At 53.1% G+C, this 23304-nt stretch overlaps 1 protein-coding gene across 11 annotated transcripts in view; it reads left to right on the top strand.

Annotated features, from left to right (window-relative positions):
• Window positions 1-23129, top strand: part of DENND1A (DENN domain containing 1A) — a 555596-nt gene extending 532467 nt beyond the window's left edge. For 4 of the 11 annotated variants that reach the window (XM_033190596.1, XM_033190606.1, XM_033190614.1 and 1 more), the window contains 3 exons: window positions 14626-14754; window positions 18901-19159; window positions 20155-21397. In XM_033190596.1, coding sequence (XP_033046487.1) covers window positions 14626-14754; window positions 18901-19159; window positions 20155-21354 — 1588 coding nt within the window. In that variant the 3' untranslated portion in view covers window positions 21355-21397. Of the gene's footprint in view, window positions 1-891; window positions 1246-14625; window positions 14755-18900; window positions 19160-20154 lie in introns of those variants that run through there. The other 7 variants (XM_033190617.1, XM_033190623.1, XM_033190660.1 and 4 more) reach the window with 5 other exon arrangements.
• The last annotated feature ends 175 nt before the right edge of the window (window positions 23130-23304 follow it).

Raw genomic sequence — 23304 nt, 5'->3', positions numbered from 1 at the left:
AAGACAAGCAGTGGCCTGAGGTAGAGCTGCCTGTGGGGGGCGAGGCAGAAGGCCGCAGACCAGACCAGACCAGAGCCATCCAGACCAGAGCCGTCTGCAGAAGGTAGTGCTGCTTCCCTTTGTCCGCAAGGCGCGCAGCCCTCGGTCTCTATCCAGACAACTCAGTGGCTACACCCTGGCTTCCTGTGATGCCTTGAAAAAGTGCATGAGTTCATCTTGGTCTAGGATTGTTGAAGGAGTCAGAAAAATTACCCCAGGGATCCTGAAGTCATTTGGGTGGAAAGGGGAAGGCCCCCATGTCTGGCTGGCTCTCAGAAAATGTCTCAGGGAAAGAAGGTAAGGGACATGGCAGGTCCTAGACAGAATTGGAGTGAGAAGGGGGAAAAATGATTTCAAACTGTCAAGCTGGGGCCTAACCCAAGTTTCAGTTCACTTCAGCTCCCTGGGATTCTCTGGTTAATAGTAAGGGGAAGGAATCAGCCCACCCAGACAGCCCTCAGACTTTGCCCAGAAAGTCCTGGAATTATGTGTGCGTGTGTGTGTGTGCGTGTGTGTGTGTGTGTGTGTGTGTGTGCGCGCACGTGCTTGCACACAAGGATGCTAAGTTATGAGAAATTTGGAAGAGAGGACTCCTGAAGTTGGATTAAGTTTAACTTTTGCTCTGCACAATAGCCTGGTGGGAACATTGAGGGATGGATTATGATTGCCCCCTTGTGGAGAGAATGCTGCATGGCACCTGAGTGCCTCCGACTAAAGTTGTTCTTCCTTAATTAAGGGGATGAAATTTGTCACATTTCTTTTAAGTCACACCTTTAAAACTGGACTAAACCTTTTAGACACTGTACCAGGATACAAGGTCACAGGCCTGTTGATACTGAGATGTAAATCCAGTACACCATTGCAACACCAGCTACGCTCCACATCCTACAGAAAAGCATTACCCATTTTGTGGCCAAGTTCCCGATGAGAGGCTAGACCTCTTCATCACATTGACTTATGCCGTTGCCTTTCCAGACTGGGCAGAGGGGCTGACTCCGCAGTGTGTGCCAAAGAGCCAGTGTCTGATGATCCCATTTTACTGCTTATCACCTGAGCCGTGTCAGTATCACTTTCGGGTTTGTTGGTTGGTTGGTTGTTTCAATATGCCCTGTTTTCTACTTCTGCTGGGAAATATTTGGGGTTGAAATAAACCAGTGGGAGCTTGGGAGCCAGTTTGGTGGTTGACAAACTAACAGTGATAGAAAACAAATGACAGGTTTTCTGTGAGCATATGTCACAGCGGCTCGGGCCCACAAGGAGATAGAGGGGTACGTTTCAGGACGTCATTCCAAGGGTTTCTGTTCAAGTGTGTTTAACGAGGAAGGGGAGGTTGTTCTCCCATAATGCCAGTGGCATTTCTGGTGCAACCCGGGTGTTTTTCTACGCCTCTTCCCATGCTGCCTCCCCACCCCCCCCACTGTGCTCCGCCCCTTCCAAATGCCATGTCACAACAGCACTTGAATGTGTTTTTCTCAACTGTCATCAGCTCCAGCTGGCAGGACCAACTTCTTGAAACACAGGAAGCATCCAGCGGAAAATATTTTAATAAAACAGACTCCTCATAAAATATTGTTCAGGGGAGGGGGGAAGAAACCGGCTCCACCAATCTGTCAGCATTGTATTGGGAGATGTGAGAAGCCAGGCCGGCAGCAGGGGCCCGATCCTAATGGGGCTTTGTTGGGTGGTGGTTCCGTGTTGGGCACACAGACTCGGTGCCTGGCCCTTTAATCTGGCCTGGGTTTTCTTGAATCACAGATCTTCATCTCCACTGGGAATATGAAAGTGCTTGGGAAACTTAGAGGACCAGGGCGGCAGAAGGGGATGCAGGATCTTTGAAGTGGAGGGAAGAGATCCATTCCTCCTGACTTCTTGCCCCGACTCTCACTTCCAATTGCACATTAAATAATCCCAGCACTTTGGGAGGCCAAAAAGGGTGGATCACCCGAGGTCAGGGGTTCGAGACCAGCCTGGGCAACATGCTGAAACCCCGTCTCTACTGAAAGTACAAAAATTAGCCGAGTGTGGTGGTGCACCCCTGTAATTCCAGCTACTCGGGAGGCTGAGGCACAAGAATCACTTGAACTGAGGAGGCGGAGGCTGCCGTGAACTGAGATCACACCACAGCACTCCAGCCTGTGCAACAGAGACTCTGTCTCAAAAATAAAATAACCAGCTCTGTGGACAGCAAGATGGGGCTGATTGAGAGCAAGATTGTCTCCTGAAATAGCTGACTCTCTGGCCAGTCCACCCGTGAAGTTCATTTCTTCCTTCTCAGCTGATGTCCATCCCTCCGTCGTTCCATCTGTCCATTCATGCATTCATTCATTCAGCAAGTAACTTTGAAAACCTACTAGGCACAATCACGTAATATTTTTTTTAAAGGAGGCCTGAAAAGGGAGTTTCCATGCTGACTCTTGATTGACTTGCATTTTCCCAAAATGAAATTTTCCTGTGTCACATTTTCTTTCCGAATCAACAGTAGGTTTCCTAGCCCCTTAAAACTGGCCGTTGACAATTGGAAGAAGACTTCAAAAAGATTTCCGGGGGAAACATTCCCTCTACTTTTCAGGTGACATTACTTGGTTAATATTCAGTTACTCAATCTCTTCAAGAAGTACTGGCTACTTCCATTACTATTCAGAGCACAGCTAGCTGATGGGATGCCCGGGGCTTCCCTGGGGCAGGGATCAGGGTAGGAGGGATCCTACAGGAGAGGCTGTGGGTCAGACACCAGTCAGCAGGGGGTGCAGTGGAGCACCCATTGATTTCTAGGCCCTCTTGGGCTAGCATCGTTTCTTCCAGAGTGGGAGCTCAGGCTCAGAACATGGATTTGACCAGTCTTCCCAAGGTCACCCAGTTGAAAAGTGACCGGGCCAGCATTCACAATTCTTGATTTCATTCTCTCCATGACACTCTGATGCTGTCCTTGGAACGGGGCCCTTGAGGGTCTGTCTTTAGTCTGGCTTTGCCCAGAGAGAGCCCCACATCCTAAAATGAGATGGCCTGTCTAGCAGGCCACCCTTCCTCTCTGGCTCCCTGAAGGCTGGAGTTCAGTCTGAACTGGATCTATTCAGTCTTCTTACCACCAAAGGAACCATGTGCACTCATGCCTGACTGTTTCTTCTTGGGGAAGGAAAGAGAAATGACGTTTACCAAACATCCCTTAAGATTGTCAAAGGTATTAGCTGGGCATGATGGCGTGTGCCTGTGGTCCCAGCTAGTTGGGAGGCTGAGGCATGAGAGTTGCTCGACCCCTGGGGAGTTGAAGGTTGCAGTGAGCTGAGATCATGACACTGCAGTCCACCCTGGGCCTCAGAGTGAGACCCTATCTCAAAAAATAAAATAGAAAAGATTGTCAGAGGTAGGTGGTAGCTTTCCCACAGGTAGGTGGTAGCTTTCCCATTGGACAGACAGAAAAATTGAGGCTCAGAGAGACTTTCAGTAACTTGCCCAAGGTTTCTCAGGGCCAGAAAATGGTAGGATCGGCTGTCTGATGACAGAGGCCTGGTCCATTCTTCTCTACTATCCACGCTTTCTGTTAACACCTAATTAGCTTCGTGTGCTTCTCTGACTAGTGGGGATGATGGCTGTGACAGTGAGCACAGTGAGGTTCACAGCTTCCCTCCTATTAAAAGTGGGCCGTGGCCAGGTGCGATGGCTCACGCCTGTAATCCCAGCATCTTGGGAGGCTGAGGAGGGTGGATCACTTGAGGTCAGGAGTTCAAGACCAGCCTGGCCAATATGGTGAAACCCCATCTCTACTAAAAATACAAATAATTAGCTGGGTGTGGTGACACATGCTTGTAATCCCAGTTGCTCGGGAGGCTGAGGCAGGAGAATGGCATGAACCCAGGAGGCGGAGCTTGCAGTGAGCGGAGATCACACCACTGCACTCCAGCCCGAGTAACAGGACAAGACTCTGTCTCCAAAAAAAAAAAAAAAGAGAGAGAAATAAAACAGGCTGTGGTGGTTTCTGTGGGCTGTGCACGGCTGCCAGGCCCCAAGTTATTTTCCTTTTGGCCTGCCAGATATAGGGGAATTGCCCATCCAACTGGGTGCTTGGAAAGAGCCAATGGCAGGCTCTGAAAGGCAGCGTTGTGGTATGAGCTGCCGGGCCCCTCAGGGTGGCACACTGTATGCAGACGAAGGCCAAGGCAGAGAGTGACACATTGATCCTGGGGAGCATCTCTCTGCCAGGCAGCTAGTCATTTGTTCCCTGCTGGGAACAAATGGCAGTAGGGGCTGGGGCACTGGCCCTCACAGAGTTGCTGAGAGTATGGAGGGAGATAATTATAGGCATCTGCCACCTGTTTAATCTTCACAGCCCAGATATAGGGCTGTCTTCTGAGTCTTAAGGGTTAAGGGGCTTGCAGCTGGTTGTGGATCCGACGTGCCCCTCCTGACCACCTGCACGCAGAGCCAAGTTCTTTCCACTGCACACCTTGTCTCCTAGTGGGTGAGACACTGAACACCCTCCAGTCACATGAGGGTCTTGACTGGCTGCATCCTGGTTATTTGAAGTTCCACTGTACTAAGTAAGAAGGGTCCAGACTCAGCCACCAGGGCCCAGGGCTGTTGCCCAGCTCACCTCTCTGGCCAGATCCATGCAAAACTGCTCTTTTCAGGTAATTTTTGGTTTGTGAAAATTACCTGGTAGCCTGATAGACAATCTGGAATGTTAGGGGAAAGAGACAAATTCATTCTGAATCCCATTACTTTCATTCCACTACTTGTTAGCATTCCTGGAGATCCCTGCCCAGTCTTTATCCTGCATGTCTTTTACAGAGCTGCAACTTCCTTGCAATATGCCAGCATGTGGACTTGTTCCGTGTGTCTCTGTAACCTCTATTGTCTGTGACTGCAGAGGATCTCATTGTGTGTACGTTTGTGGTCTGCCTACCTATTGCCGTCATACTGGATCTTTAGATCCTTTCCAGGTTTTCATTAATATGAAAAAATGCGAGGGTAAATATCCTTATTCTAGGCTGGGCACGGTGCCTCATGCTCGTATCCCAATACTTTGGGAGGCCGAGGTGGGTGGATCACTTGAGGTCAGGAGTTCGAGACCAGCCTGGCCAACATGGTGAAACTCCGTCTCTACTTAAAATACAAAAATTAGCCGGGCGTGGTTGCGCACACTTGTAATCTCAGCTACTCGGGAACCTGAGGCAGGGTAATCACTTGAACCCGGGAGGCAGAGGTTGCAGTGACAGAGATCATGCCACTGCCCTCCAGCCTGGGCAACAGAGTGAGACTCTTAAAAAAAGAAAAAAGAAATGGAACTATTGACAACTCCCATTCACTGGGAATGTGCTAAGCACTTTCTGTACACCATTTCATTTAATCCTCACGGGAAATATGTAGGGGGAGCTCTTATGAGATCTAGTTTATACAAATAGCTGAGACTTCAAGAGATTGTCACTGCCCTTGGTCACACAGCTAGTTAGTAGCAGACCTGAGCCTCAAACATGCCTCTTTAATACCAAAAGCCTTTACCCTTAACTAGTCATAAGAAGATTTCTGCTTCATATTGCCAGACACCTTTCTGAAGAATTGTACCCCCTTATTTTGTACCCTCACCAGAACTGGACTCCTGGACGTCTGGTTCTGATGGACCCAGAGGAACATGTGACTGGCATTCAAACATGCGTCCGAATCCTTCTGGACAAGGAAAACCTTTGCAGGCCATGCTAGCTAGGTAGACAGTCTGTACCCCAAATGCCCAGCCCCTCCTGCCTAGGAATTGGAGTGTCTGATCCTCTGAATTGCACTGCGTGACCCCAGCACCAAAGCCCCAGAAGATTAAAACAAGATCAGAAGAAGCTGCCAGAAGCATTTAGTGAGAAAACCCCGCCTGAAGTCCAGGTCTCAGAATGATTTGCAAGGGACTCTTTGGACACTCGCACACATGCTCTGGCAAAAGCTGGCGTGCTGCTTGTGCACGTTCAAAGCCTTGCCCTCCTCGGGCCTGGGCTCAGCACAGCCTCGGCAGTTCGGTTGCTCCCAGCTGTGGATCACGAAAGGGTAGAGCACTTTCCCTCCTGCACAGCCCCACAGCTGCCCTGGGGGCGTGGGCCCATCGTTTGGATGGCGGCCTGGTGCATGGGCAGAGTTCTGGCATCCAACAGGCCTGAGTCAGCCTTCTGGCCCACCAGGCACCAGCCTGGAGGTTCTGGGCATGTCTCCTGGCCCTCCTTTCTTAACATGATGCCTATTAACATCTCCAGGAGTGTGGCTGGGGAAAAGGCCCACAGGAGGCACTGGCATCCTGAGTGAGCAGGGCGTGTGGCCTCCCTTCTGGCCTTACCTCTTAAGGTGGCCGCCACAGCCTCAGCACTCTGACACTCCCAACACCTCCCCCACGAACCGCCCACTCTCCTCCCTCCCATGCCCACAATCCCCTGCGCGTCTCCTGATCCGGCAGTGACCTGCCATGTTGTAGTTTTCTCTTTATCTCACACACACACACACACACACACACAAACACACACACACACACACACCAGGCACACCAGTAGTCTGTGAGCTCCTCCTCAGCTTTGACTCTCCAACTCCTGGACCACAGCCAAGACCAGACCTCTGCTCGGAGATGTTTCCTGGGTGAATGAAGAAAGGAATCTGTGAAGGCAGAGTGTGGCTTGCTGTCAGGTGCCTGGGAGGCCGGGGAGGGGCGTCCGGTGACAACCACAGACAGGTGAAGAGCACCTACTGTGTGCCAGGTGTGATTAGGACATGTGTATGAAGCTGCCAGTGCATCCCCAGCCCTCTAAGAGCCAAGAACTCTGCTCAGCCCCAGGAGTAAGTCTCCAAGATGCCAGCTGGGCCCTCAGCCCCAGGGGGTAGGGGCAGCTGTCTGGGCTCTACCCCCTGGCAGGGTGCCAGGGCCCACTCCCAGAGCAGCCAGCCGTTCAAACACATGAGCAGAAGGTCACAGACCCAATTAGCAGGGCTAGAGGCCTCTCACTATCACTCTGTCTCTCTCTCTCTCTCTCACACACACACACACACACACACACACATTGGATTCTGCGCCCTGGAGACAAAACCAAGCCTGAAGCCAGCCGTGGAGCCTGAACCTAGACTGGAAAAGCAGGAAGTGCCAAGGATGCCTCACCTCTGCCCGCCCAGCATCCCCACAAGGATCTGCAGCAGCCCAGGAAGACACGGGACCCATTTGTCTGTCACCACTTCTGCCTGGCGACTCGGAGGAAAGGACTTTTCTCAGGAACTGTCACCATGGGGAGTTAATTCCAGCTGGAAACCAAGCCTTGGGGATGCTTTAGGAACCGGGGCCTCATCCTCAAGACATGACTGATGTCAGTCACCCCTGAAAGGCTTTGCCATCCCACCTGAGCCCTCTGCCTCTTCCAGATGCCACATCGCCATTTCTCAAGTGCCTGTTTTGTGCCCAGCAATTTCACAAGTGTCGTCTTGGCTAAACTCCCTGCTCCCCAAAAAATCTTCACAGCCTGGGCATTCAGCCATGAGGGAGCCACTGCTGCAGCCAGTGGAATGACGTGCCCTCCATCCAGGATGTGCACCCAGGCAGCCAGGTCCCACGGCCACTGCTTTCTTGCCCCCACCCCATGGTTCCCAGAACTCAGTCTCCAGATCTGGGCTCCAGGATGCAGAGGCTGTCCTCGGGGTGAGGGGCCGTGTTCTGCACAGTGCCTCTTCCCTGCAGAGGAAACTGTCCCCAAGGCATCCCCAGCTCCATCTTCCCTCCACCACAGAGCCTGAAGCCCACGTCCTGTGCTCGGGCCACTGCCTATGTGAGTGTCCAGCCAGTGGCCGTGGAAGCATGGGTATGGACGTGTGAAATTTGCATTCATGATTTTTGTTGAAAGAAGGAAGGAGTGAACCTACAGACTGAGAAGTAATTAAATAAATGCCTGAATAAAGGCTGGAGAAGCCAAGGGCATAACCCAAGAGAGGGGGATGGGCAGCCAGGCATGCTTCCTGCTTGACTGCTGCCACCCCAAGGCCTTGCACCACCCCTAAACTTGCACATAACCTCTCATCCTTGCACTGGCTCCAGGCCCTCCACGACCTGGTCCCTGCCAACCTCCAGCCTCTTCTCTTGAACTCCCCACCCCGACTTCAAGTTCCCTGTGCCTGCCCCTTTTGGAGATGCGTCCAGGTCATCATGATACCTCTCCCATACTCAGGATTAAAAGTCCAGCTCCGGCCAGGCACTTTGGGAGGCTGAGGTGGATGGATTGCCTAAGTTCAGGAGTTCAAGACCAGCCTAGGCAACATGGTGAAACCCCATCTCTACTAAAATAAATAAAAAAAAAATTAGCCAGGCATGGTAGTACATACCTATAGTCCCAGCTACTCTGGAAGCTGAGGCAGGAGAATCGCTTGAACCCATGAGGCGGAGGTTGCAGTGAGCCGAGATTGTGCCACCGTACTCCAGCCTGGGCGACAGAGTGAGACTCCATCTCAAAAAAAAAAAAAAAAAAGTCCGGCTCCCACATCACCTCCCAAATGGAGCCTTGTCCAAGACCCCTTGAGGCAGGCACGCCCCCACCACTGTCCTCTGGCAAAGCAAGTCCCCAGTGGGGCGGGAAGGACCTGGTGTCGCACACTCACCCATCTCCCCTACCTCCCCTAAACCAGTTCACTAGACAGGCAGAACAAGGAGAGCACCCTGGTGATCGTGACTTGTTGCAACAATAATTCTTCTTATCGTTGTTGCTTTTAAGCGGATATTCACCTGCAACTGAATATACAGGTTCCTATGTACAGTAGCTTCCTCTGTCTCCAGCTCTTCCTCCCTGAGAACAGTCCTAGCTCTTATCCTGGGTCTCTCAGAGAACAGCTCCAGTCCAATTCCAGTTTCCTCTATGGGGCATGTGCCACTCTGTACCCCCAGAGACCCCGCAGTCTTGATTCCGAGCCACCTTCTATTTTTTTTTTAAGATGAGGTCTAGCTGTGTTGCCCAGGCTGACCTGGAACTCCTGGGCTGAAGCGATCCTCCCACCTCAGACTCTTGAGTAGCTGGAACTTCAGAGATTCCTGTGCTGTGGAATCTCTGGCAGGAGACTGTGGTTCCCAGATAATTCTGATATGCTGAGATATAGCCAGCTGAGGACCACTAACCATGCCTGGAAAGTTCTGGGAAGGCAGGGACTGCCTCACTCATCCTTGAACACCTAGGAAAGACCCCGCACAGCATACAGATGCCCAGAATCTACTTGTTGGCAGGTGAACGTGGCATGTGGAGAGTAGTGGATTATTCACTGTGTGCTCAGCACCATGCAAAGCCCTTTACAAATACAGTGGAATATTCACTGTGCTCAGTGCCATGCAAAGCCCTTTACAAATACTTGCATTTAAGTTTTCCTATACGACTCTCAGGAGGGCTACAGAATCTCCATTTTACAGATAAGAAAATAAGGTTGCCAAGATGTGGAACAAGCCCAAAGGTCCATCAATCAGCAAGTGGATAAAGAAACTGTGGTACATCTATGATGGAATACTACTCAGTCATGAAAAGGAATGATTGAATGGCATTCACAGCAACCTGGATGGGATTGGAGACTCTTATTCTCAGTGAAGTAACTCAGGAATGGAAAACCAAACATCGTATGTTCTCATAAGCGGAAGCTAAGCTATGAGGATGCAAAGGCATAAAAATGATGCAATGGACTCTGGGGCCTCGGTGGGGAAAGGGTAGGAAGGGGGTGAGGGATAAAAGATTACAAATTGGGTTCAGTGTATACTGCTCAGGTGATGGGTGCACCAAAATCTCATAAATCACAGCTAAAGAAATTACGCATGTATCCAAATACCACCTGTTCGCCAAAAACCTATGGAAATAGAAAATTAAACAACAAGAAAGTTAGGTTCAGGGAAGTGAAGTGACTTTTCCAAGGTAGGCTGGCTAGGAGGGGGAGGGTAGTGGACAGTTAGACTGGCACCCACCAGACAGGCAGGACCCAGCCTCACCCTGGAACCTGCCCCTGCTCGTCAGCACCTGCCCACTGGAGCCACATGACAGACGGACACAGCGTAGCCAAGACATTTAAAAAATGAAGAGCCTTTGTGCCTGAGTGAAGTGATCCTTTCAAAAGTGATCGCCAGCTCCCCTTCACCACCTCCGGAGACCAAGTCCTGGCTGATTTTTCCCCGTCTTTATCTCAAGTACATTTAAATGTCAATTAAATTTGAAATATCTACATTTGTCAGCATTTCATTTTGGGCCAGCATGACGTGCTGCTGATTTGTCCACGCGATGTGACACATGAAAAAAACTCCCGAGATGCAGATCTTCCTCATTAAAAAATAAGCCGGTGCGATCCCGGTGCGGCAGAGAGCATGGAGCACGTCCCCGCTTCCCGACGCCGTGTCTCTGACATGGTATTTAAAAAGGAACAGCCTCGCCTGTCACCACTGTCACACGCGCGTGCTAACCAGCGACACGTTAAACCAAACATTAGAAGGGGTTCGGGAAGTCATCTGCATGGGAACTCCGCGCGGAGACGAGGTGGGCAGAGGCGGGAGCAGCCGTGGGGGACGATGGGGTCTGATCCGTGACGGACGGCCAGCCTTTCTTCCACGCCAAGCAAAACTCTGGCAGCCCTCGCTGGGCAGCCAAGTTTGCCGCAACCTGCCTTTTCACAGATAGCTCTTTGTGTGTAATAAAATCCAGGCAAGTGGTGGGTGGCAGACTGCAGGGGAGTAGCTGAATTGGGTTAATGAGGGAAAAGGTGCTTTTTTTTTTTTTTTTTTTTTCATATTCTGCCTTAAGCTAATAAAAAATTTCAGCCTGGACGTTTTCGATGGTTCATCCTTTATCTCTGACAAATATATGACTGTATGTTTCATGGGAGAACATGGGCAGCTGAATTTAAGTAGGTTTATTTTGAAACCTCACCTTTCATTAAAGGTAAAAGAGGAAACACCCTATCTCTTATTTCGTTGTTTCTGACCCAGGAAACTGAAGAGGTAAGATCCCGTAGTGGTTGAAAGTCGGTGAATCCACATTCAGTTCCCAGCTCTACCTTTAGCTGCTATGTGACCCCAGGCAAGTGACTCGCCCTCTCTGAGCCTTGGCTACTTTGTCTGCAAAATAGGGTTGCAATAAAGAATTCCTGAGACATTGTATGGACAGCATTTTGCCCAAGGCTTGTAAGTACTGCTGGTGTTATCGCCATCCGTGTGGCCTGGATTTTACAAAGCTCTCATCTGACCACATCAGATGACACATTTCTCACCTGGGTTTGCCCTGCCACTCTCAAGAGATGGGTGGTATATTCTGGAGACAGCTGGGTCTCCTGTGGAAACCATTGCCCAACCAGCCTGGCCCGGTCAGTACATCTGACTGGAGAAGGAAAGTGGCCTGTGAACTGGAACCTGCGGTTCCTTCTCTTCCCCCGCCTGCCACAGTCACGCCAGTGTGGGAGCCCCCAGCCCCCTCCACCATCACAGCAGCGTGGGCGGCACTGGATTGTGACACTGGCCTGAACAGTGGCCTGATCTACCGAAGCCAGGGCGCGGCCCAGCACGGAGGCTCCTCGCTCCTAGGTGAAGCCGGAAATTCCTCGCAGGTTGAGTGGCGTTGCACCAACATGTCAAGCTGTGATCCGTGCCCTCTTGTCAGAGCCAGAGGTGGGGGCCTGTGCTTACATAGATGTCAGAAAGGCAACCAAGGTGGACATGAGGGCAACTGGAGAGCCTCCCTCCATTTGGGCCGAGCAGGGGCTGGTGTCCTCTCGTGTGCATCTAACCCGAGCCCTGCTCACAGGAGAGTGAGGACCCTGGGAGTGGACTGTCCGGGCTGCAGTCCCCATTCTCCACTTCTTGGCCACATGGTCACCTCTTCACCAGTAATGCCCCAGTGCACAGCTAGCCTGGGTCCGCTCACAGCAAGCAGGCTGAGAGTGCCTGTTGCTTGGGTACTCAGATGGACAGATGGATGGGTACACTCATGAAGGCCTCATCCTCTAGAAAATCAGTATGGTGACACCTTCTTGTTAGGCTCTTATGAGGGGTAGAAATGGCCTCTATAAAGCACAGTGCCTGCTTGTTGATACCGTTTTAAACACTTTCTGCCTGCCCCTACCTCCCTGGCACCCTCACCTTCAAACATCGTCCCATTCTTCACGTCTTAGCATCTCAGAACAGTCTGGGGAAAGGGGACAGTATGGTGCAGCTCCAGGAAGATGGTAAAGTGGGGGTTCCCCCAGCAAGCTGGCTTTCATTCATTCACAAACTTCCACGGCATTCATGCTGTACCCCAGGTGGGGAGAAAGAGAACAAGCCAGGCCCTGCCCTTGAGAAGCTCGACTCAGAAACAGTGGCAAGAGGCTAAATGGTGTCTAGGAAGTGCTAAGACGCACAGCCAGAGAGCGCTCCTAGACTCCAGTGGGCTTCACAGCAGTCCCATTAAGCTGAGTCTTCAAGACCGAAGAGCAGTCAGTGCTCCAAGCAAAGGTGACAGGGATGGGGAATATCTAGGGCCGGTGTGGTCAGAGATGGTAAGCATGGCCAAAGTGCAGGGGAGGCCAAGAGAGGGCCGCAGAGGTAGGCAGAGCTGACACACAGCGTCACTCCTGCCCTGCTTGGAGCCCAGGCCTGGCACGGCTGCTCGGCAGTGCCTCCCACGAGCTCCCCAGAGTGCGGCGGAAGCCCACGGCCTGCCCACCCTCTGCCCCTCGCCTGCTCAGGAGAGCAGTCAGTGCTACAGAGTGAGAGTGGGCTCCCCCTAACTTTGAAACAACTTTGAAATAATATGTCTGAACATATTATTCCTAACGCTTTGCTCCACCATACCACCAACTGCAGCAAGATCACAGTTCAGAATGGCAGATTCGTAGGTTTTAGCAGGAGAGTGACAAGTGTGGGTTTGTGATTGAAAGAGACTCTGGTGGCTGTATGGAGGGTAGCCTTTCTGCTCTGTCTTCTTTGCTGTGGAAGTGGCAGGAGCCAGGTGCCCCGGCCCCAAGATTCCTGCAAGTCAGGTCTTCCTGGCCTCTCCACTGAGGCAGGAAAATGCCCCCTGGACCAGAGCCCTCTCTAGTCCAGGAAGGGCTGAGTTGTGTCTTGCCCCTGACAGCCAGCAAGGCAGCCTGGGAGCAGAGAGGAGCCCAGCGCTGCGACTCGCCGCCTCCTGTTATGTAACCCTGGGCTACTGGCTTCCCCTCCTGAGCCTCAACCTCTACTGCAGTTCGGGGACAAAAGTCTGCCTGGCCAGCCTCTGGGAGGAAGTGAGGGTTCTGATGTGCAAGTGCTGGGGTGGGCACCAGCCCTGGCGGATTGCAGCAAAGCGCAGGCACAGGCCACTTGCCCCGTCCCCCTGTGCAGCCACTGTCTCTGACTCACCCTCCAGCTGTGGTTCTTGTGCTCTTTTTTTGGACACATTGCCCTCTCCTGAAATAAAACCTCAAAAGAATTCCAGCATACAGAGCAGAGAAGGGAGACGGCTTTGGCTGGGGGGGGGTGAGGGGAGAGGAGGTAGCCTATGCCAGCCTCCATACCCCATATTCTCCCTAAACTTCACTTGCCTCAGAGCAAGCCAGCCCACAGAATGGGGCAGGGGTGCGGAGCACCCCTGGGTCTGCTCACACCGAGCAGACTCAAAATGCCTCTTGGTGGAACACACAGAGACACCTACTCCCCAGCGCAAGGGCTGGGATTTGAACCCAGGTCTGCTAGTCCAGCTCGCCCCTGCTGAGCACATGGCCTCTGGTGGGCCCTGGTCAGTATATAATTCATGGGAGCCGGGGCGTGGAGTTTCTCCAGGCTGTGTATGTGTTGGTGTTTATAGAGGTAGAGCTCACAGGTGGCTGACAAGGGAGATGCATTTTTTATAACAATGAATATTTAATTTCCACATCACAGATGAAAAAGACTCTCTGAAGAGGCATCTGAGGGAAACTCCAGAGAGCAGCCGCTAATCAGAAAAGGGCCTTCTCGCGAGAGCTCTTCCGCACGGCTCACTTTTTTCTTTAACTTTTTTATTTTTTATTTCTTCCGGATTATTGGAGTAGATATGCTCATTGTAGAAAATGTATAAGACACAGAAAAATAAAAAGCAGCAAGGGGGAAAGAAATCACCTATGATTCCACTGGCTGTTATTGACATTAGCCATGTACCTTTCCAGTCTTTTTTCTATGAATTTTTCCATAAGCAGATAACAGCGAATGCGGTGTGATTGCAGTTCTGCATCCTGATCTTTAAATTTGTCTTCATAAACATTGCGTTTCGTGGAAGGACAAGATTCAGCCACTGTGCCAGCTGGCTGTTGCTGACAATGTAGGTTGTTCCATGTTTTAATATTATAAACACCAGTGATGACCATCTTCAGGCGTGATTCTTTGCCAACTTTGAGGGTTAACCAAATGGAAGTGGGATTACTAGGTCCTATGTGATGGGTCATGAGTTGAAGGCTCTGGACGCATGGCAAATTTAGTTTCTTTTCTATCTGGAACGAGCTTCCTCTCCTGGGGACTGCCACCCCAGGCTGGCACAGGGAGCCAGGCATGGAGCCCAGAGGCCTGCTTCCTCACCTGCACATGAAGTTCTGAGGGCGCCCCTAACTGCCTGTTCTCTTCTCTTTTGTTTTCCTCTGCCCCAGCCTGGTAAAGCCCTTACGACACTACGCGGTCTTCCTCTCCGAAGACTCCTCTGACGATGAATGCCAGCGGGAAGAGGGCCCAAGCTCTGGCTTCACCGAGAGCTTTTTCTTCTCTGCTCCCTTTGAATGGTCTCTTCTTCCTTCTTCCATTTCCCTGAGCTCGGCTTGGTGACTCTGCGGGGCTGCATGGGGAAAGCGGGGGGCTGGTGATGCTTGCCTTTGTGTCGGAGGGGAGGGTGTCTGGAGCTGCTGCCTGCCGGTGCCCCAGTGCCAACATGCAGGGTGGATGCCACCTCCGTGTGCCACCTCTCAGGGCATCCGTTCTGCTAGCTCCACAGGGGCTGTGACAATTGAGTAAGGTGACAGGGTGATATGCGAGCGTTGGTCCCCTTAGAGATGGAAATGTGCTTGATTGCTAATGGAACTGGTGACTACAATTAGCCTGGTTGTTGATCTCCAAGTCCTTCTTTATCTCAGCATGTCTTGGAAAGCCATGGAGACGGGAGTCAGAGTTTAAGTTAAAAAAGAAAACGTTCCTCATATGAAATGTTTGTATTGAATGCCAGCCTATCCAAGTGTTCTAATCTGCCTGACTTTTTAAAGATAATTTTAATCATTATTATTTATAGCCTAAGCCTCATACCAATTACAAGTAGTGATTTTTAAAAGTTTCATCCACCATCCAGCCACCCCTAAAATTAAGCTGCTGTCACCCTCCTTTCTTTACCCGTTCTTGCCCCTCTACCCACAAGTGTTTCAGGGCTGGGATTGAGCAGACAGACAGACAAAAGCTGTTTGCCCTTGTTAACACGGTTCTGTGTTTTTAATGGGAGCCTCTAAGGGAATGGAAAGTGCCCTTTGCTGGATGCCCATGGTGACCACAGCAACCTTCCAGGGAGCATGTTAATCGTTTTAGTCATTGCACAGAAGAGGAGATGCCTTTCCCTCATGTCCCCTGCACCCTCTCCCTGTCCCAAACCCCAGCATCAGGTCCCTCCCCATGGGGTGGCCTGTGGGTTCCTCTAAGGACCTTATAAACCCCAGGCTGCTCGGCCCCCTGTCATCAACCCCACAGAGTCAGGGGGTCCTGACCCTTTCCTGCCACCAGGTCACTGGGGACCTAGACAAGTCACTCCCCTCCCAGTGTCCTCACTTAGAAAGTAGTGGCCTTGCCAAGCACAGTGGCTCACACCTGTAATCCCAGCACTTTGGAAGGCCGAGGCAGGTGGATCAGTTGAGGCCAGAAGTTCGAGACCAGCCTGGCCAACATGGGGAAACCCCATCTCTACTTTAAAAATACAAATATTAGCTGGGTGTGGTGGCACACACCTATAATCCCAGCTATTCAGGAGACTGAGGCAAGAGAATCACTTGAACCCAGCAGGCGGAGGTTACAGTGAGCCGAGATCACACTGCTGTACTCCAACCTGGGTGACGGAATGAGACTCTGCCTTTAAAAAAAAAAAAAAAAAAAAAGTAGTGGCCTAAGCTGGTGTCATCCAAGCATCACACATCACTTTTGCTGTATATCAAATCTTTGTTTCAATTTTTTTCAAAAGATTTTAAAATTAGCCTTCTCCTAAGCAATAATATCTATGATATCATAGGCTTAATGTATTAGTTATTATTTCTGTTGCTAATTAGAACAAAAATAGAACCTTTAGCATACGACATGTTCATCTATGTGTCAACTTAAAAAACCTTTTGGGAAAAGGCACCCTGCTGCCAGCCAGGAGTGCACCAGATCAAGTCCAAGACCCAGCTCCATCATATCCTCTCTGAACTAACTGATGCCTTAATTATTTAAATAATGGCGAGGGCTCGCTTCCTTAGCCCATGACCTCAGAGGTCAGTACAGGCCTTTGTGTGTGTGTTTGAAAAGAAACTGGCCCATCCTGGCCGGGCGCGGTGGCTCAAGCCTGTAATCCCAGCACTTTGGGAGGCCGAGGCGGGCGGATCACAAGGTCAGGAGATCGAGACCATCCTGGCTAACACGGTGAAACCCCGTCTCTACTAAAAAGTACAAAAAACTAGCCGGGCGAGGTGGCGGGCGCCTGTAGTCCCAGCTACTAGGGAGGCTGAGGCAGGAGAATGGCGTGAACCCGGGAAGCAGAGATTGCAGTGAGCTGAGATCGCACCACTGCACTCCAGCTTGGGCGACAGAGCGAGACTCCGCCTCAAAAAAAAAAAAGAAAAGAAACTGGCCCATCCTAACTCAAAATGGGTTCAAAATGGGTTCCTTAAGTTCCAGAAGCACACTGACTTTAACCCTTTCATTGTGCTCATCTTGATTAAAGGATCTCTAATTCCTTGGTCAGGGTGAGTGAGGGACGTTTGAAGCCTCTCAAGCTTGGCTTCCATTTCCACCCCTTGGGAGTGCTGTGTGACATAGGTGAGTTATTAACATCTCTGAGCTTCATTCCTCATCCATAAAGTGGGGTGTAAGTCCGACTTCCTGGACTGCTAGCATTGCTTCAGCGAGAGAGTACATGATGGAGTCCCTGTCCGTCACTGATATTGTTTGATGAGCCCCCCCACCCTGCAGTCTTCACTGCAGTCTTCACTGTGAGCCTACCCTTGACCGCCAGGTGGTGCCCTTCCCCCACTTTACCAGTGCCATGGGCATGATCTCTGCCTGATCTAGGGCCACCACCAGCCCCAGACTTGGGGTTAGAAGAGGCGAGCTGTGGCCAGGTGCGGTGGCTCACACCTGTAATCTCAACACTGGGAGGCTGAGGCAGGCGGATCACGAGGTCAGGAGTTCGAGACCAGTCTGGCCAACATAGTGAAACCCCGTCTCTACTAAAAATACAAAAAATTAGCCGGGCGTGGTGGCGGGCGCCTGTAATTCTAGCTACTCGGGAGGCTAAGGCAGGAGAATTGCTTGAACCTGGGAGGCGGAGGTTGCAGTGAGCCGAGATCGCGCCATTGCACTCCAGCCTGGGAGACAAGAGTGAAACTCCATCTTAAAAATAAAATAAAAAATAAAAAAATAAAAAAATAAAAAAGGTGAGATGCAGTTCCCACTGGGGCTCCACTAGAGGTCAGGGTTGACCCAGGCACTGCCTCTCCATCTACCCAGTGGTGCCCTGGGACTCAGGTCCATGGGAAGGGAAGGCAAGTGGAACCCTTTGTTACCTATACTTGTATCAGCTGCAAAGTAGTGGTGTGGGGTTTGTTTGTGGGTTTTTTTGTTTTGTTTTGTTTTTGTTTTGTTTTGCTTTTTTGTTTTGTTTTGAGACAGGGTCTTGCTCTGTCGCCCAGGCTGGAGTGCAGTGTTGTGATCTTGGCTCACTGCAACCTCCATCTTCCAGGTTCAAGCAATTCCCATGCCTCAGCCACCCAAGTAGCTGAGACTACAGGCATGCACCACCACACCCCGCAAAATTTTATAATCTTAGTAGGGACAGGGTTTCACCATGTTGGCCAGGCTGGTCTCGAACTCCTGACTTCAAGTGATCCGCCCACCTCAGCCTCCCAAAGTGCTGGGATTACGGGCGTGAGCCACTGTGCCCAGCCAATGGCTGCAAGGTTTTGATGTGTAAAAGTATAGAAAGCTGTTAGCAGAAGAGCCCGTGTGACAGCCATGCTCACTGGTGGGCGCTGGATGCTGTAACCAACCTCTGCATGTCTGCTCTGTGCCGGGCACCGCATTTGCTCATGTAACCACCACCACCTGAGCGCCTGAGGCTCAGAGAGTTAAGTGACCTGCCGAAGGTCCCACAGCAAGAAATAGCATGACCAGAGCTGGAACCAAGCTTAGCAGGGCAAGCTTAGGCCCAGACGGTTCCCCTGGAGAGCTTCCCCAGCTCAGTTCCCCATCAGCTGTTCTTCCACAGAACCTGACTGTGGCTGTGCCTAGGCCACCAAACAGCAGAGCAGGGCGGGAGTAAGAGGAGCATGACTGCTGGCCTGTGAGCCCCCTTCCAGTCCTGTCTGTTCTTCATACCTTGTCTGAATGGCTCATAAGCCCACTAGCTAGTTTTATGAAAGGACCTGTAGTTTGGGAGGGGCACTAAATGGGTCCCCTCAGTGCAAGTGAGAGCCAAAGCGACTTGCCCCTGTTCACACCCCCAGGCCCATCAGCGTGCCCAGCTTGCACCCTCGCAGCCTCCCAGACTCCTGCCCTCAAATCACGGAGACCCTGGGACACTCTCCTGTCCCGAAGGCTCCTGCGTGCACCCCTCAAGCCCTCAATGTGCTTGGGCTGGAGGCTGCTTGCTCCTCCCCTGAAGGCCTGGGTGGGAGATTCCAGCCTGCTCTGTCTCCCCGCAGGCCACAGCCGTATCGGACACTCAAGGAGTCAGACAGTGCGGAAGGCGACGAGGCAGAGAGTCCAGAGCAGCAAGTGCGGAAACCCGCAGGCCCCATCCCAGCTCCCACTGACCGGGCTGCCAGCATCGACCTTCTGGAAGACGTCTTCAACAACCTGGACATGGAGGCCGCATTGCAGCCACTGGGCCAGGCCAAGAGCTTGGAGGACCTTCGTGCCCCCAAAGACCTGAGGGAGCAGCCAGGGACCTTTGACTATCAGGTACGGCATAGGCAAGGCAGGGGATCTGCGGGCCCACACGGTCTGCAGACCCCCATGTGACAGTGGAAGAGACTAACAGAGAAACAGTGACTTTCCAAGGCCCTCAGCCAACACTTAGGGTCAGTGTGACTGTAAACCCCTCCCAGGGTGGCCCAGTGACAGTAGGAGAAGATGCTAGAGCCCGATGGAAACTTGCCCCACTCTGTGTGTGCATCAGACAGGGGGGCGGGTGCTGCCAACCACTCTCCTTGCACCCCCAGGCGGGGCTGCAGCCCCTGCTGGAACTGGGATTGCATCCGTCCCTGCCAGGGCTCCTTGGCAGAGCCTTTGGATGAAAGTTCTTGGTTCTGCATTATGAATGCAAATCAGTGTGTAATTCCCATTGTGACGTCCAATCCATCGCATCCCTTCTCGGTGCCTCAGTTTCCTTACTTGCAAGTGGGGGCTTCTGACTTTGCATCACTGGGTCACACTGTGGGGTTCATAGAGCTCCAGTCATTCATGAGTGTTCCCTGCTGGGAACGAGGACCTGGGCCTGGAGAAGGGGACTGGTGCCCGGGCCATGTGGCTTACAAGTGGCAGAGCCAGGACTCCAACTTGGCCTCCTTTCTCCCCAGCCAAGGTGCCTCCTACCAGGCCCTGAGTCTCACTCACCCTCCCAGGCTTACAGGTGACTGCAGGTGCCTGCGATCTAAAAAGTAAAAAGGGCCAGCCGGTAGCTGGAGTCACTTTCCTAAAACTCCTTGGCAACCACCACTGGTGTAAAGGGACGAGAGCTTTCTCTTGAGTTCCCGGAGCACAGGCTTGGAGTCCCAGCACACCTGGGTCCTCTGCTGGTAACCTGGGGGAGTCCCCAGCTGTTCCAAGTCCGAGGAGCTAATCAGCCGCACACCTAGGCCCAACATGCATTCAGCACGCAGGAGTGGTGTGGGAATGGGCACACATATGTCCCAACTCAGCCTGTGGTCACTGCCGCCCTCCTTCCCTCCCAACAGAGGCTGGACCTGGGCGGGAGTGAGAGAAGCCGCGGGGTGACAGTGGCCTTGAAGCTTACCCACCCATACAACAAGCTCTGGAGCCTGGGCCAGGACGACATGGCCATCCCCAGCAAGCCCCCAGCTGCCTCCCCTGAGAAGCCCTCGGCCCTGCTTGGGAACTCCCTGGCCCTGCCTCGAAGGCCCCAGAACCGGGACAGCATCCTGAACCCCAGTGACAAGGAGGAGGTGCCCACCCCTACTCTGGGCAGCATCACCATCCCCCGGCCCCAAGGCAGGAAGACCCCAGAGCTGGGCATCGTGCCTCCACCACCCATTCCCCGCCCGGCCAAGCTCCAGGCTGCCGGCGCCGCACTTGGTGACTTCTCAGAGCGGCTGCAGGTGGATCGGGACAGGCGAGCTGCCCTGAGTCCAGGGCTCCTCCCTGGTGGCGTCCCCCAAGGCCCCACTGAACTGCTCCAGCCACTCAGCCCCAGCCCTGGGGCTGCAGGCACGAGCAGTGATGCCCTGCTCGCCCTCCTGGACCCGCTCAGCACAGCCTGGTCAGGCAGCACCCTCCCGCCATGCCATGCCGCCCCGAATGTAGCCACCCCATTCACCCCCCAATTCAGCTTCCCCCCTGCGGGGACACCTGCCCCATTCCCACAGCCGCCACTCAACCGCTTTGTCCCATCCATGCCAGCAGCCCCACCAACCCTGTCCCTGGTCTCCACACCAGCGGGGCCTTTTGGGGTCCCTCCAGCTTCCCTGGGGCCGGCTTTGGCGTCCGGCCTCCTGCTGTCCAGCGCTGGCTTCTGTGCCCCTCACAGGTCTCAGCCTCACCTCTCTGCCCTCTCCATGCCCAACCTCTTTGGCCAGATGCCCATGGGCACCCACACAAGCCCCCTACAGCCGCTGGGTCCCCCAGCAGTTGCCCCATCGAGGATCCGAACGTTGCCCCTGGCCCGCTCAAGTGCCAGGGCTGCTGAGGCCAAGCAGGGGCTGGCCCTGAGGCCTGGAGACACCCCACTTCTGCCTCCCAGGCCCCCCCAAGGCCTGGAGCCAACACTGCGGCAGTCTGTTCCTCCACAGGCCAGAGACCCCTTTGAGGATTTGTTACAGAAAACCAAGCAGGACGCGAGCCCAAGTCCGGTCCTGGCCCCGGCCCCGGCCCCAGACTCGGTGGAGCAGCTCAGGAAGCACTGGGAGACCTTTGAGTGAGCCAGGCCGTGAGGGCAGGGGATGCACCGAGGCCCGAGGGTCCCCGCCACGCTCTCCGCCCAGGTTCTGCTGGTGGGAAGGGATGGGACCCCTCTCTGCTGCCCCCTCCTCCCCTCCACACTGCCCATCTCTGAGGTCTGGCCCTGCGGAATGGCACCAGTTCCAGTCTGGGAATCAACCCAGTTCCTGAGTGCCCATCCCACCCCGCGGTTGCCCGTCCTCGGCACCCTTGACTGGGTTTTGCACTAAAGAGGTCAGCTGGGCCAATGATTGCCCCAGACCAAGTCCTACCCACCTTCCCCCTGGAAGTGTCCCGAGAGGCTCCGAGGGCCTATCCTCTGAGCCCAGCTCTCCTGTTCCACCACAGCCAGGCCCTGCACGCCCACCTCCTCGGACACAAGTGGCAGGGTTACCCTCTAGTGTGAGCTCCTCTGCACGAGACACAGGCGGCTTGGGGTTGAAGTTAGGACTCCTCCTGGGCTGGAGGACTTACCTGGTGGGGCACTTCCAGACTGTTTCTAGCAATATACGCACGTTCTTTCTTGCCTGTGTCTTCACCCCAAAACTTCAGTTGATTCTGACCTGGGAGGGTCTGGGGACCAGGGGGTCTGGACTGCCTTGTGATGCCCAGCCCCAGCCACCCTGCACGGGGACTGCGAGCACCAGCAGCATTGATTGATTGATTGATTTATAGAAGGAAAATAGAAACCCCATCTGAGTGTTTTGGGGGAGCCCCCACCCCCTCATCCAACTCTCTGGTACTCTGATACCTCCAGGTTCTCTTCTCACAGTCAAAGCTGGGTCTCAGCCTCTTGTCATCTGGAGCTTTGTGGGCAAAGCTGAGAAGCTGCGACCCAGACTTCAACTCGAATGTCGAGCTGAATGCCTCAGACTGATGCGGAGGCAGCTGTCCTTCCTGGGTTGGAAAGAGGCAGTGGCCCTGAGCCCCTTCTCCAGAGCCGGGTAGAAAGGACAAACTTGGTCTCCGCCTCAGAGAAGCAGGAGAAGGGCTAGAAGCCAGTCCCTCCCCACCTGCCCAGAGCTCCAGGCCAGCACAGAAATTCCTGAGGCCACCATCACCAAAGTTACAGTGAATGTTTTATTGTTTATCTTTTTCCTTTTTACCTTATTGATTTGATGAGTCTTGAAATTGATTCATTTCCATAAACCAAGTTAAAGTATGCCCTGACCATTTAAGAAAACAACCATCTGAGACACGCAGGAAATTGTGAGCGTTTCGACCCGAGCTCTCATTTCCTATTCGGGATGGGTCAGACACACAGTCTACCCAGGGGTGTCTGAGGGGGACAAGGCGGGGGGGGGGGGTTCTCTGGAGATCTGTCACCCAGGGAGCCCCCTCTGTGTCTAAGAGGCCACCACTGCTGCACATGGTCAGGGAGGCTTGGTGGCCATCCTGGCACATGGCTTTTCCTGGGCCAACGGTGACCTGTCTGCCTCAGGCATGGGCTCTGGCTGCTTGGGGAGCCGTGTCACTCCTGGGCCATGGGGGCACCTCCCGGGCACTTAGGTGTTTCACAGAGATTCCAGTTTCACTCCCTGGGCAGCTCCCCAGGCCCCATCCGGGATAGGGCAGAGGAGGCGCTGGCAGCCCCAGGGAAGGAGGGTGTGTACCCCAAGGCCCCCTGGCTGTGCTGGGGGACTGGGGTGAGCGCTCCATGTTCACATGAGCACTGCTGCCTCTTCACTTGTGGGACTGACTTTGCAAACCCAAGGATGAACTTTGTGTGCATTCAATAAAATCATCTTGGGGAAGAGGCTGGCATCCCCGTGTCCTTGAAGCTTTTGGGGTGGGGAGGCCCCGCATGGGCCTGAAGCCATCCTCACCACCCGCTCCTGTAGAGGCGGGGGCCAGGCGTGGAGCAGTTAGGGAAGGCGTCAACTTCCCACACCCTCCCAAGCCGGTGCCCACTCAGGGCTCTAAGCCAGCTC

This window comes from Trachypithecus francoisi, unplaced genomic scaffold (genome assembly GCF_009764315.1).
Source record: "Trachypithecus francoisi isolate TF-2019V2 unplaced genomic scaffold, Tfra_2.0 Contig01585, whole genome shotgun sequence".
Taxonomy (NCBI): Eukaryota; Metazoa; Chordata; class Mammalia; order Primates; family Cercopithecidae; genus Trachypithecus; species Trachypithecus francoisi.
Note: the sequence above shows the minus strand (reverse complement) of the source record. Positions and strands in the feature narration are given on the sequence as shown.